General features: G+C 43.0%; 2 protein-coding genes across 3 annotated transcripts in view; one reads left to right on the top strand and one right to left on the bottom strand.

The window, feature by feature from the left end:
• Positions 1-11,254, bottom strand: part of eya4 (EYA transcriptional coactivator and phosphatase 4) — a 29,727-nt gene extending 18,473 nt beyond the window's left edge. The window contains exons 1-2 of the mRNA XM_088285569.1: positions 10,962-11,254; positions 7,868-7,931 (exon numbers count right to left, since the gene is read on the bottom strand). Coding sequence (XP_088141695.1) covers positions 7,868-7,900 — 33 coding nt within the window. The 5' untranslated portion in view covers positions 7,901-7,931; positions 10,962-11,254. The remainder of the gene's footprint in view (positions 1-7,867; positions 7,932-10,961) is intronic.
• tbpl1 (TBP-like 1) overlaps positions 8,216-12,648 on the top strand; it is a 31,789-nt gene continuing 27,356 nt past the window's right edge. The window contains exons 1-3 of one of the 2 annotated variants that reach the window (XM_088285576.1): positions 8,216-8,406; positions 10,066-10,159; positions 11,896-12,011. The gene's annotated coding sequence lies outside the window, so the exon portion shown is untranslated. Of the gene's footprint in view, positions 8,407-10,065; positions 10,160-11,331; positions 11,396-11,895; positions 12,012-12,648 lie in introns of those variants that run through there. The other variant, XM_088285575.1, reaches the window with a different exon arrangement.

Raw genomic sequence — 12,648 nt, forward strand, 5'->3', positions numbered from 1 at the left:
AACAGATGTACGAAACAATTTTGACAAAAAACCCATTAGACAAAAACGACAGAATGCAAAAGCTGAGGCTGTTCTCATTTCTGTCTTTCCTAGATGCTGTCCCACTTCATTTTGTCTTTGGCGCACACGTTTACCTGTCGCCCCCCCCCCCCTCCACTCCCCTGAGCCTCCCTCGCTCGAAGCACTCGGTTCTCTCTCCCCATTTGTGTGAGTGCTTATCACCGCGGTAACCCTATCCCCTTCCTTTCATGTAAAATACATTGTGCCTCCGCTGCCCCACCCGGCCCCCAGCAGTTGTGCCCCAGCCCGGGGAGGTGTAAAACTATCCCTCGTCTTTATGTGTCCAAAAATGACCCTTTTTCTTTTTCCTTCAGGTGCACTAGGACTCTATACAAGAGAGCAAAAGAGGGAGGAGGTTTAAAAAAAAAAAAAACTCACGCTTTAGTCGTCCCGAGCTCGCTTTCGCCGCTGTCGTTCACACGAATGTGCCACCTCGGGAATGTCAAGGGAAAAAGAAAAGACTTTTTACCCCCAGAGGATTCAAATCTTTTGTTGGAAAATTGCCCCGATGAGATGACAATGGTGCGAAAATTGTTGGCAAACTGACTTGTTGCCCGACATCGCTATCTGACGTATGGAAGACACTCAACAGCCATTCAGTGAGAGAAGTGAAAATTATTCTATATTTTATCATGGATGTGTGTGTGTGGGGGGGGGGGGGGGGGGGAGATAAGCAAATAAAGTTGCGAGCTTGGTCAGTCAAGGTGGCACGGGGATGTTGTTAGACGTCAAGCTCGTTTACAGAGCGACCAAATTGACAATTTGAATGTCAAAAGGAGCATTCAGTCAATTTGCGCGAGGGGGGGGGGAGTGTTCGTCATTGCCCCGGTGGTCTTCGTACGCATCGCTTGATTGGGGCTCCAGAGAGTGAGCGGATCAGCGACATGATTTAATGCCGTTTTACTCAATGGTCACAAATGAAAAGTAACTGATGGATGTGTGTGTGTGTGTGTGTGTGTGTGTGTGTGTGTGCGCCAGTTCTGCGTTGTTAATTGTGAAGCGTTTGGCCTCGACTGCCCCTGCCAGGCTAATCTGATGAGAGTGATTAAAAAAAAAAAAAACACACACACTTAGGGGAAACCTACACCGGCTCACGGATGACTAGACACACTCACCCGCGCACACGCGCATATGGCAGCAAAGTCAGACAGAGGGAGAAACATTTGCAGATCGAACAGATTGTCTAAATTTCATTGGGCATGAAGATGAATGACTCCGTTGTTTCCCTCCATTTTGCCTCGCCGGTAGGGGTCACATTTTATATCGTCACCTCGAACATGTCATCACTTCACGAATAAGTGGCGAATAGCAATTAGGAGATATGAAACTTGGCGCTTCCACCTTTCTCACTGTGTTGTGCGCACACTCAGGGCTAGCATTGAGGCGCTCTAAAACACCCAATAGGGGAGAGCTAGCTAGTTTTTTTTTAAAAATTATTTAATATTGATTATGAAGTGCTTCATATGATTTTCATGGCGGGAACATGACTTAGAGGGAGTGGAACGGTCAGCGCTCGCCCGTTCTCTGCTGCTGCCGTTTGGAAGCTGAGGAAACACAACACCACTCTTTTTACGTCAGCCCCCGAAAAGACCCCCTTTTCCCCTGAACCTGACCACAGCCACTGCACAAGTTCCACCCCCACGCACCCGCGCCAAGACCCCAAACCACATCCTCCCACCCCAAAAAATCTAACAAACCGCCCCGTGAGCACCTCAACATCCAAACCTCAATCTGCGAACACAACCTTTTGCAACACGAGTCAAACGTGTTCAGCATTACATTTTACAAAACGTCTCAGGTTCGGAATGGCTGATGTGATAACATTCTGCAATATTTTAAAGTTAAAAATCACAATTAGCTTTACAAAACATCTTCCGTACATCAGACCAACAGTATGATGCAGTGCATTTTCAAAGCAGCCTAAATTAACACCGTGACAGTGTTAATCAAAATTAGCATGATCTTTATAAAGTCAGATTTTTTATTTTTATTTTTTTTTAACACCTCATGTGTCGCTGATAATGTGGCCAATGGAGTCGGGTCGTGACTTCTTATTAGTCAGAAGTATGTCACAAAATGTGTCATGAAGGTCTTCGTTGTGTCTTTGTGTGCCTGTGGCCAAGTGGGACGGTTCTATTGTGAAGACGGCAATCCGATACACAAGCAGCCTGCCAGTGTGTGTGTGTGTGTGTGGAGGGGGTGGGGCACTTTCGGGAGGCTGGTAAACGATGAAGAGAGGATCACAGAGGATGGAGGGCGTTGTTCTTATGGGCAGTCTGGAACCCCCCCTGAGGGGCCCCTCATACCTGGCTGTCTGCTCTACCTGTTGTCCCATTTTTGGACTTTCCATCCTTCCTTCTTCTCCACTTTCACACTAACACACCTCCTCCCCTTACTCTTCGACCCCGTTTTTAACTCGCACACACGGTATTTTGAGTGATTTTATTAGGAAGACGATATGAAGTGTTTTTTAACAGCCTGCTACGATGGAACAGCTGGCTGTTAGCTCCTATATTGAATCTTTGCTGCGAGCAGATGGTGTGTGCATGTGTGTGTGTGTGTGTGTGCACAGCAAAGCGATCTATCGCCTGTCTGTTGCACCCAAGGCTTCAAAAGATGTTTTTAAAGGATATCTACCTTATGTCGTGATGTCACGAGACGCATTATTTAACAGGCAGCTGGGAGGCCACTCATCATTTAATTAAAAGGCGTCTGAAAAGGAGCTCAGACCTAATGACATTAGCTTCAATTATTGATGACGATGTTGCTGCTGCTGCTGCTGCAGACACACATGATCTTGCTCCTCAGTCATATTGGACTTTACCTCCCCGAGGAGTTATCGGGAATTACACAAGTTAAAAGAATATCTTCTGTCTTGTTAAAAGCCCAGCCAAATTTTAATTATTAGAAAAATGAGGCTTTAAAATTCCCTGTCCACATGCTCCCTCTGTGAACTGCGCGTACTCGGGGCGAACAATGAGGCACGATAGCACCAAATGACAGCTGATGGGGGGGGGGGACTCATCTCTAACGCCGCGTCACTCGCAAAATTAAAATATTGAAGAACAGTTAAATGCTACCTAAAAAAATTTATTACATGGTTCTCAGTATTTGCATGAATAATAAATTTAGAAACAGATTTCTGAATTCATTTTGCAAGGTCATTAATCTATTGCGCAAAGAACATTAGTTGCTGCTGTGCTGATGATGCAAAAAAAAAAGAAAATAAAAAAGTGCCAACATTTGCCACATTGTCTGCATAAAGAGTCAGGTCAACGGCAAACTGGCCCCGACATCCGCTCCCGATACCGCTGCGGTTCTATGCCGCACAGACAGAAATCCAATCCGCCAGCAGCGGAGCAGCAGAGGAAGTTCTCGCTGCAAGCAAGTCAATCTGGTTCTTCCGTAACCAACGTGCCATTGTTGCAACTTGATTTCCTTCCCAGCAACAACAAGACAATGAAAAAAAAAAATAGTCTTGGACACTTGGCCAGGTTTAACATAAGGTGAGGTCGGAGTAAAATCACAATCTGGCAGCACGTCGCCCGAGTCTTGAAAAGTCTTTGAGTAATCAATAAAGACGGCAATCTTCGAGACAGTCTCCACTCGGATGACCTCAACCATCCCACGCCGCCGTCGCCGCGAGCGTATGCGTAAAACAGAGAGCCAAACACCTTGACGCACTCAGCAGACACTCGAGCGCAAATATCATGCGGTTTCCTGTCTGGTGCGTTTCTCTCGAAAGAAAGCCCACGCTGCTTTTCTCCGCCGTTCTCGATGGATTCTCCAGTCCGTTTGGCGCGTCATTCGAAGGCTTTGTGCTTGACGGTCGACGCTGACCCGATGACCTCGCGCCTCCGCGAGGCTCTAGCGCCTCTGAAAGCTCGCCCGCGCCAAGCTAATTATCATGTTACATTGTTTTTTTTTTTTTCCTTCCCAAAAAAAATGAAGCGAAAGACTGACAAGGTTGGTTTTACAGGGTGTTGTGTCAGGTTCACACGCGCGGGGCGGGGAGGGAGGGGGTCATCGAGAAACTGGCAAACCAAAACCAAATTTTTCTGTTGGACGCAACAAAGGCAGCATTGTTGAACTGGCGATGCATGCCCGGTTGTCCATAAATTCTGTGAGCAACTGGAAAAATGAACACAGTTGATGCACTGAAATCAAAATAAACCTATGAATCAATCTTTTTTTTTTTATTTGGGATGAATATCTAAAAATGAATTTCGTTGGCTAAGCAATGATAGATTTCTTGCAATTCAGCTTCAGATGTCAAGAAACGCTAAAGAAAAGCGTTTTTCGTTCAGTTTCTTCAACGACCCGCTAAAGCTGCAAACAAATTGGTTTTAAATGAACCACTACGACTAACTTTATTTATATCTTATTATTTTTTGGACAACTTGTGGTCGCCATGTTTGCAATCTAAAGACGGAGCCCGGCATGGTGAGTGACATGGGTGTCAGCAAAACCGAGTGTAAAGTTAATTAGCATGGAGGAAAAATGATGGCAGCAGCTCAACTCCTCAGGCTTCTTAAAACAGCAAACTCATGAAATTATATAAAAAAAAATATGTTAATGCATGCTGCGACTTCAAAAGATTCAACAACAATAATGAAAACTGTCCACGGGATCGAAAAAAGAAATGACGGATCTTGCCGAGTAACAAACGGCATTCAAAACATAACCAATAAGATTGAAAACCTTCATTTATGGAATCATAAATCATGGCGCCGCTGTATATGGTAAACATTTTAAACGGATTCTCAGATTAAAAAAGCTCCCTCAGATTAGCGCGGCCGCATGAAGGCCGACTCTCAGCTGTCAGCTAGGCATCAATCTTACGAGAATCACTGTACACAAGGCTGAAACTGAAGCGCGCCTACTCGAGAGATGCCAGGAGTTCGGCGTGACACGCCGCTCTCCTCTCAAGCGGCTGCGCTCCTTGTCGTTGGGCAGATTTAAAAAAAAAAAATAAAAAATTAAAATAAAATAATTAAAAATGGCGATGACGCCGGCGCAATTCTGACGAGTGGGGTGGGCCTCACTCGTATTTAGCCAACGCTGCTCCGTGTATGTTTATGCGAGTGTGACTGTATGGGGCTGTCAGGGTGAAAGAGGGGTGCAACCTGACCCCCTTCGCCTCTTCTAACTTGGTCCGTGCAGTCGTTCGCTCGCACACAAGCTGGGACAGCTGCCATACTGCGCGCCTCTCCCAACACGCCACAGGGAAACTGCGACAACTAAAACCACCTCGTCCCACCCGCATCCATCTTGGTGACTTTTTTTTTTCTATGTGGAAGCCATGGATTAAGAAAAAAAAATCCTAACATTTACTACGCCAAAAGCGTGTGTTAGTGCAGTGCTTCTCAATTATTTTCTGATACACCCCCCCCAGCATGAAAGAAAACAATTCGCCCCCCCCAACACACCATCCGCAACTATAAATAATAGCATTTCCGTTGCAAAACAAACCTACACCTTTGAGTTAATACTCGCTGCGCATACGAGCAATGAGAGCGCCACTGCCACCTACTGGAGTGGAGGTGCAATTAGTTGTTCTGCTTGTCATTATATCAGTGGCATAGAAAGATGAACAAAGATAGATTGTTTGGAGTCAATAAATAATAGGATTCAAATTCATACAATTCCACTGCTCTACCTGAATCTCAAAATAGCCGGATGTCACAGTCAAAAACGACAGTATTGGTGTTCCACAAGTGTCAATACTAAGTCCACTTCACATGGGATTCGCAATTATTTGGCGTTCCATTAGAAAAGTTAGACAAGACAGGAAGATACAGGGGGTCTTGGGTAAACAACTCTCGCATGATATGACATTTCGTGGGTGCGCAATGATGTAGTTTACGCCCCCAAAAAAGCCATTTTAGTCAAAAGAGATCTTTAAACGCGGAGTGATTTCTAGCTCGCGTCAATGCTAAATCAAACTCATAGTTGACACGAAGACGTCATTATCGTCACACGGCGGGGGGAAAAAAATTGTTAACACCATTTCGCCGCAGCTAAACAAGTACGTGACAACAGGTGGAGCGGGACAGTTAAACAGGCTAAAAGTAGCATTAGCAACCACTTTTGGCTCGGACCCAGGCTCCTTCTAGGCCACCCCAAGGGACCCCAGACGGCAGGTTGGCCCTCAGACCGCAACCCAGATGACGCGCGGCCGGCGGTGGGAAATGGAGGGGAGAGGGGAGGAAGTGAAGGGACTTTAAAGGGTAGCAGGGAGGACAAGGGGGTGGGTTTGCAAGTCGGGGGTATCGGGTATCAACGGACAACTCCCCGAAACTTTTGTGTGTGAGCTCTGTTTTCTTGGTCACCCGAGACACACCTTTTTCAATGAACGAATTGGCTACTTTCACTCTGAATGTTGAACGTTCAACAACGGAAAAGTGCAGTTGTCGCTCTCTTCATGTTCTGCTTAAGTGAATTTCCTAAAGTGCTGTTCCTAATTAGTTCAAATTTAAAAAAAAAAAAAAAAAAAAAGGTAAGGCAAATTTCCCAGTTAACTGTGAAATTGTCACGGCGCAAACATTTGAACAACATGTTGACAGAAAGCTGATATTGTAATCTGATAAGTTGACATTGTTCATTTGATGAACGCTTCCTCTGGCCTTGGTTAACATTTCCACAATGCGGAGGATTTTCTTTTTATCGCCCTGCCCTGAAGCGACCTGCATACAACTTTTCGCCCGCCCGTTTACATCCATGTGGACGAGACTCCTACCCTGTAAACTACATTGCCAGAGAAACTTGTAGCTGATAAAAGGCAATAAATTTGCTAGCTGTACAAGCTATACATATGTATAAATAGTTTATATTTATTACCAACTCTGGATGATTTTTTTTTTTCGATTATCATAGCGAGCTGTCGAGCCAACTATCTCTCTCTATATCTAATTACCATTCCTAACCAGATACAATCTTTTATTCCCACAAAACTAATAAACATTCCAATACTGTTCTCTCATCAGACTTAAAGCTCACCTTTTGTAAAAACAACTGAAATCTGTGTGCCCTCACCGATATCTCATTTCTAACAATGAATCAATGTCGCCGATTGGAAGCTCAAATTCACATTATAAGTGATGTCACTGGACTATTTCAAGCGGATGAAGTAACTGAGGAATATCATGGCATTAATATTTAATAACAAGACCTATTTCGTTCTCTTTTCTCCCAGCCCCACTCCTCTCTTTGGCCCACTGTAAGTTTGAGTGACAGCGGTCCACCGGGGTCGGCCTGAAATCCACACCGCCGGCGTCTCGCAGGGCAACATAAAAAGTGCAGGAAAAACAACATAGTTGATGTGTTGTGGCCCACTTTGCGCTATTATTACAGTGCAGGCTGGCAGGTCAGAGCAGGGGGGGTGTTGCCGTGTCTGAGGGTGGGTGGAGTGGGGGAGACCGAGGCTTGATGGAGGAGATGAAATTACACCTGTTCTGGTAGCGAACTAACGACTTTGAAATGTGAGCACACCTTGTTCACCGCCAAAATCATTTTCCCAACAATACGTGTGCAATCTTTAAATAAGCAAAATGGCAACGCAAGTGCTGATGTCAAGCACGGATTGTAGCGTGGGGGGGGAGCGCTACGGTGTACTTGTGTCCACTTGGACACTAAAGTGCAAACTTGTTTTTTTCTTGTCGTTAATACACACAAAAGCATTCCTTAAAAATAATTTTAATTATATAATATTGCTCAGGGTGTTTTTTCTTTGCAATATTGAATTGATTTCTTTACACTAAATTCTCACACTCACACGTGCATGGGTAATAACATAGTAATAACTTACCATTTGCTCGTTGAGGTCCTGTGAGGCCTCCATGGCTTGTGGCCTTCGAACCTCACACGTACAACTGTAATTAAAAAAAAAAAATGATAATAAAAAATGTATGCGATTGCAAAGTACTTTGAACCCCTGCTATGTTGTGTTTCACCATTCATGCCCCCCCCCCGCTATATCGTGCAGCATTTTTTTATGGGTTGTTGGTTTACGGCAAGGTGCACTGTAATAAAGCCAAATGTTCACTCCACACAACATGGTTGAAACGCGCCAAAACACTTATCTTCTGTGTATGTGTGCGTGTGTTGATGTGTCAGTCCGGGGTTCCATCAGTGTGTTTATGTGTGAGCAACAGGAGACGGACGGGAGGTGGCCGTCCGGCCGGCGTATCGTCTTCAGCCGAGGGCCAAGCGGAGAGATAATTGCACAAGTAAATATCAACAATGAAAAGGGAGACGCGTAAATGATCCGCGCGCTTGGCCCACAGACACACTCCAGGACAAGAACACTGACCGGGTGACGGCATTGTGACGTGATTGTGTGACAAGGTGAGACGGATGCGATGGAATGTTTGCATTTAAAACAAAAAAGAAAAATGGAAAACAGTTTGCTGATCTGTTTTGACAAAATGCCCGCTAACTAAATCACTATGAGGATGTCACCATCAGTAGGAGAGAGAATGAAGACCTCCACCAAGGCCTGTGGCGAGTCAAGTGCGCTCTCTTGATGCTTACACGCAATAGAAATTGTCATTCACAAGCTAGTTATAACTCTAGAGCAATGGATATTTTAACACAAATAGTGAGGCAAAATATATAGACAGGAAATATTAAAAAAAAAAACTCACGGCCGTATCTTCTTTATCCTCTGCAAAGAACCAACTACGGCAATCATACTGTAACTGGAGCAGCATAATTTCATTCCATCCATTGATTTGGAGCGAATGGCATTTCTATTTGAGCTGCAAGTTTTGCTTGTCAACTACCTTCTGAAAGCACGGTGAGCAATTTCACTCGAGCAGGGTACATAAATGTGATTGGACTGACATCTTCCTGCTCGATGACAGTCAAACTCGCTGGCATCCTTTTAATTTTTCATAGCTGCCCCCTCGGCTGAAACCCAAGAAAATAATGCATCTGTCAAGCCAATTGATTTGCGCACGACCACCGCCGATAATTCTTCGACACACCCTCACCTTTTTTTTTTTTTTTGTGGAGAACAGTCAACTGCCTTTAATTAAAATTCCTATCAAATTAACATTCTATTAAAAGTTTAAATAATAGGCTTACATTAGTTTCATTCCCGCCGCCTCAATTTGGCCCGACGGGGATTAGAGGTCACCTGACACTGCGCGCAGAATCAATGATGCCTGCCATTTCCTCCACAGTCCCACAAGAGAGAATTCTATTTCTCACTGTAAGGTACGCTGATTGAGAGGGAGGGGGGGGGGCGGTCTGGAGGACTAGAAAGTGGCCTACGATGTGATCATATATGTCGAACAAACCGCAGGCTGAGGTTGCGGTGAAAGGACGAGCGTGGATTCGACGGCACGTATAAATTCAAAGTCATTGTGACTCGCATTATGAATTTCTTAATTATATTGGACGGAGATAAGGTCGCCTCGTGGACACCGACCAAAGTTAGGGAAGTGTCCACACTGCTATTCAAACTCCACTTTTGTAAAAACGTTCCCTTTCAGTACGGGTGTATTTTATTTATTCAATGTTTTATTGTAATCATATTAAACAAAATCATATTCATAAAAATGTTCGCATCTATATTAAATATATAATAATATCAAGTCTTCCTTTACAGCGATTATTATTGAAAGCATTTATTTCACAAAATGTGTCATATCAGAAGTGGTGTAGAATTGCACTGCATTTTTTCTGAGAGGGGTTTCTAATATTTTGACGTAAAAAAAAAAACTCCAACCACAACAATAACCATCATATATTAAGATAAAATAAAATAAGACACTAATAGCTGATTCCGAGTTGGTTTGCAACAATAAACCGCTCCCTTATATCACACACATGCAGGTCATTTATTCCAAAAAGTCCGGCGAGTATAAATCATATTAGTACGCCACACAATAATTTAGTTCCAGAGCCGAGGAATGACATCTGCACAAGTCATCCCAGTTATGCGTCTATAGCCCTTGAATTTATGTCTGCTCTGTACGCATGTGAAATCTAATCCCGCAGCATGCGGATTAGGACGCGGTGGCCCCCGTACACGCCGTCACGTCGTCAAGGGCAGGCCAAAGAGCCCGAGGTGTTCCCGTTTCCTACATATCAGGTAGGAACACAAATGCCACGTGGGATGAGAAATGACCCGGGGAGGCTTTTTTTCCTCCTTGTGCACATATTTTCACTTAGACCGAGTGATATTACTCCAAAACACTGGATATGATTGCTGATATGACCTCATAACAGATAGGCACATTATAACACATCCATCTGACCCACGCATGCCATGTGGTAAGGTTGAAAAAAAAGTGTAGTGGACAAAAGATATTAACTTATTTTCTGATTCGATTGCCCAATTGGCCAACAATAAAAAAAAATAAAATAAAGCAAATGTCAGTAAATTTCACATGATAAATATGACAGATGGAGAAATATAAAATACATTTAGAAATAAATAATTGTAATAGTTAATCTTTTGAAATTTTAATTTTGAAAAAAACTGCTCATTGTTGTTTGTTTTTGTTAAATGGTTTCATTATTGAAATGACTTTTAATTTTGAAACAATAGTTCAATAGTTAAATATTTAACTGGCCACTTTTAAAGTTAACAATGTCATTCAACATAATAAAATATGACTGTCAATTTAAAAAAAATGTTTGATAAACACTATAAAATCCATTAAAAGCAATTTGTAAGTAATCATTTAAAGAATTAAAATTGCATTTGATACATTCTGTGTATATTATACATCTATATGATATAGTATTAATTATTTTTGTTTGTTCGTTACATTAAAAAAAAAACATGCACAGAGGTTTGTTAATTATTATTGCTTTTTTTATTTTATTTTTTTTTTTATCCAGCACACTGTTATTAAACGGCACACAGATTAATAAATGTTCCGTTCTACCTGCGCTGTGCCAGCAAGTAGTCTGGTCCCGGGTCCGGTTTACTTGCCGGTGCAGCTCATCATAATGACGCGCCGCTCGCAGGCTGTCACTGACTTGTTTACAACATCGCCGCTAGGAGCTGAGTCCCCAAACAAACTTTGAACACGCCAACAAGCTGCCAAAGTTGAACTTTGAGAAAGAAGCGAGCTTGCCGACGGCGGCGGCAACGCGACACAACTTTGCTAGGAGTCGGCAAATCCAAGTTGGAGGAGGCAGCGGAGGCGCTCGGGCTGCTTAAGAGCCATTAGAGGCAACTTCATTATTGACCAAGTGACGAGTCCCACTGCGCGTGCGCAGTGGCGATGCAGACTCTGCTGAACCAGTGAGTGACGGGCTCAAGATGGACGCGGGAGGGAAGGAAAGGAGATCATCGAGATGATATAAATACACCACTGTTAGTCTTCAAATTGTGCTTCCTATCTAGCTTTCTATTTGATATAATTGCGTTTTATTGCAGATAGTACACACTATACATATGATTTTTGGTTAATTTTACTTAACTGGTTAGTTTTATTATAAAAGCTTGCTAGCTGCGTAGCTAGCTTGCTAACATCCTGTTATTTATTATTCATTATCAGTAAATTAATGAAGACCTCGGACTAATTCAAATAGAGTTTTTGATGGTTTTATATGGACCTTTTCTTATTTTTTTGAGTAAAATTTCAAACATTCAGACAGATCTTTCAAAGACAATTCCAATGAGAGAAGTACAAGTGTTAGTGTCAGTTTGAATGACTTCACTTCATTTAAGTTGACAGTAACACATTGCCCACCTTTGTTACTTACAGCAATATGAACAAGTGTCACAGTTGTGAAACCTTTTTATGTTGTTAATATTTGAAGTTAACTCGAGACACACAATATATTGACGCCACTGTAAATATTCATTTTCAGCCCGTTGCTGTTAACCAGGGTGGCGAAGACGCATCACATCTGAGACAAGGCTAATGGCAGAAGTGGAGACTGGAGTGTACAGTTCTGCAGCATCCAGAGCTGAAGCACAGCAATAGGTAATGTTGGCATGTACTGTAAGCACCGGTGGCAAAAATAATCACACTTTGTATTGAAGTATAGGTATTGATACCTGTCTAGATAAATACTGCAGTAAAAGTAGAAGTACTCATTTAACTCCTTTACTTACTGAAAAGAAGCAAATAAATCATTCGACACGTCATCAAAAAGAGTTCCCTTAGGTTATGGTAAGATTTGTTTGCGTGTACAGTGTGTTTTTTCTGAGATTTTTATTTTTAAGGTGTTGTAGGTTGCAGAGGTACTATAAACCTTCAAGTGAGCAGGTTTACATGAGAAAAATATTGCACAATGTAGTTCATAGATTTTTTTTATTGAGGAGTCTGATGGTGTGTGGATATGAATTAAAAAAAAAAAGTTTACCTTCAGTCTATAAACCAGTATCTGTCACGATTGACGCGTCATGGCCAAAGAAATGAGTAGCACAAGCCATGACAGAGCCCGAAATAGCAGGAAGCCGCAGTGGCGACCCAGCGCCTCGGATGCCGCATGTCAGGCGAGCTTAGAACACTTGGCAGAACACGATGCACAAAGGAAGCACGTCCAGGTGTTTTTCGAGGTGTCAGACTGGAATTTCAAGACGGCGGCATATGCGAACCTCAATTTGTGAGGCCAGCC

Source organism: Idiotropiscis lumnitzeri, chromosome 21 (genome assembly GCF_059441095.1).
Source record: "Idiotropiscis lumnitzeri isolate Australia: NSW breed Sydney's pygmy pipehorse chromosome 21, RoL_Ilum_1.0, whole genome shotgun sequence".
In the NCBI taxonomy this organism is placed as follows: Eukaryota; Metazoa; Chordata; class Actinopteri; order Syngnathiformes; family Syngnathidae; genus Idiotropiscis; species Idiotropiscis lumnitzeri.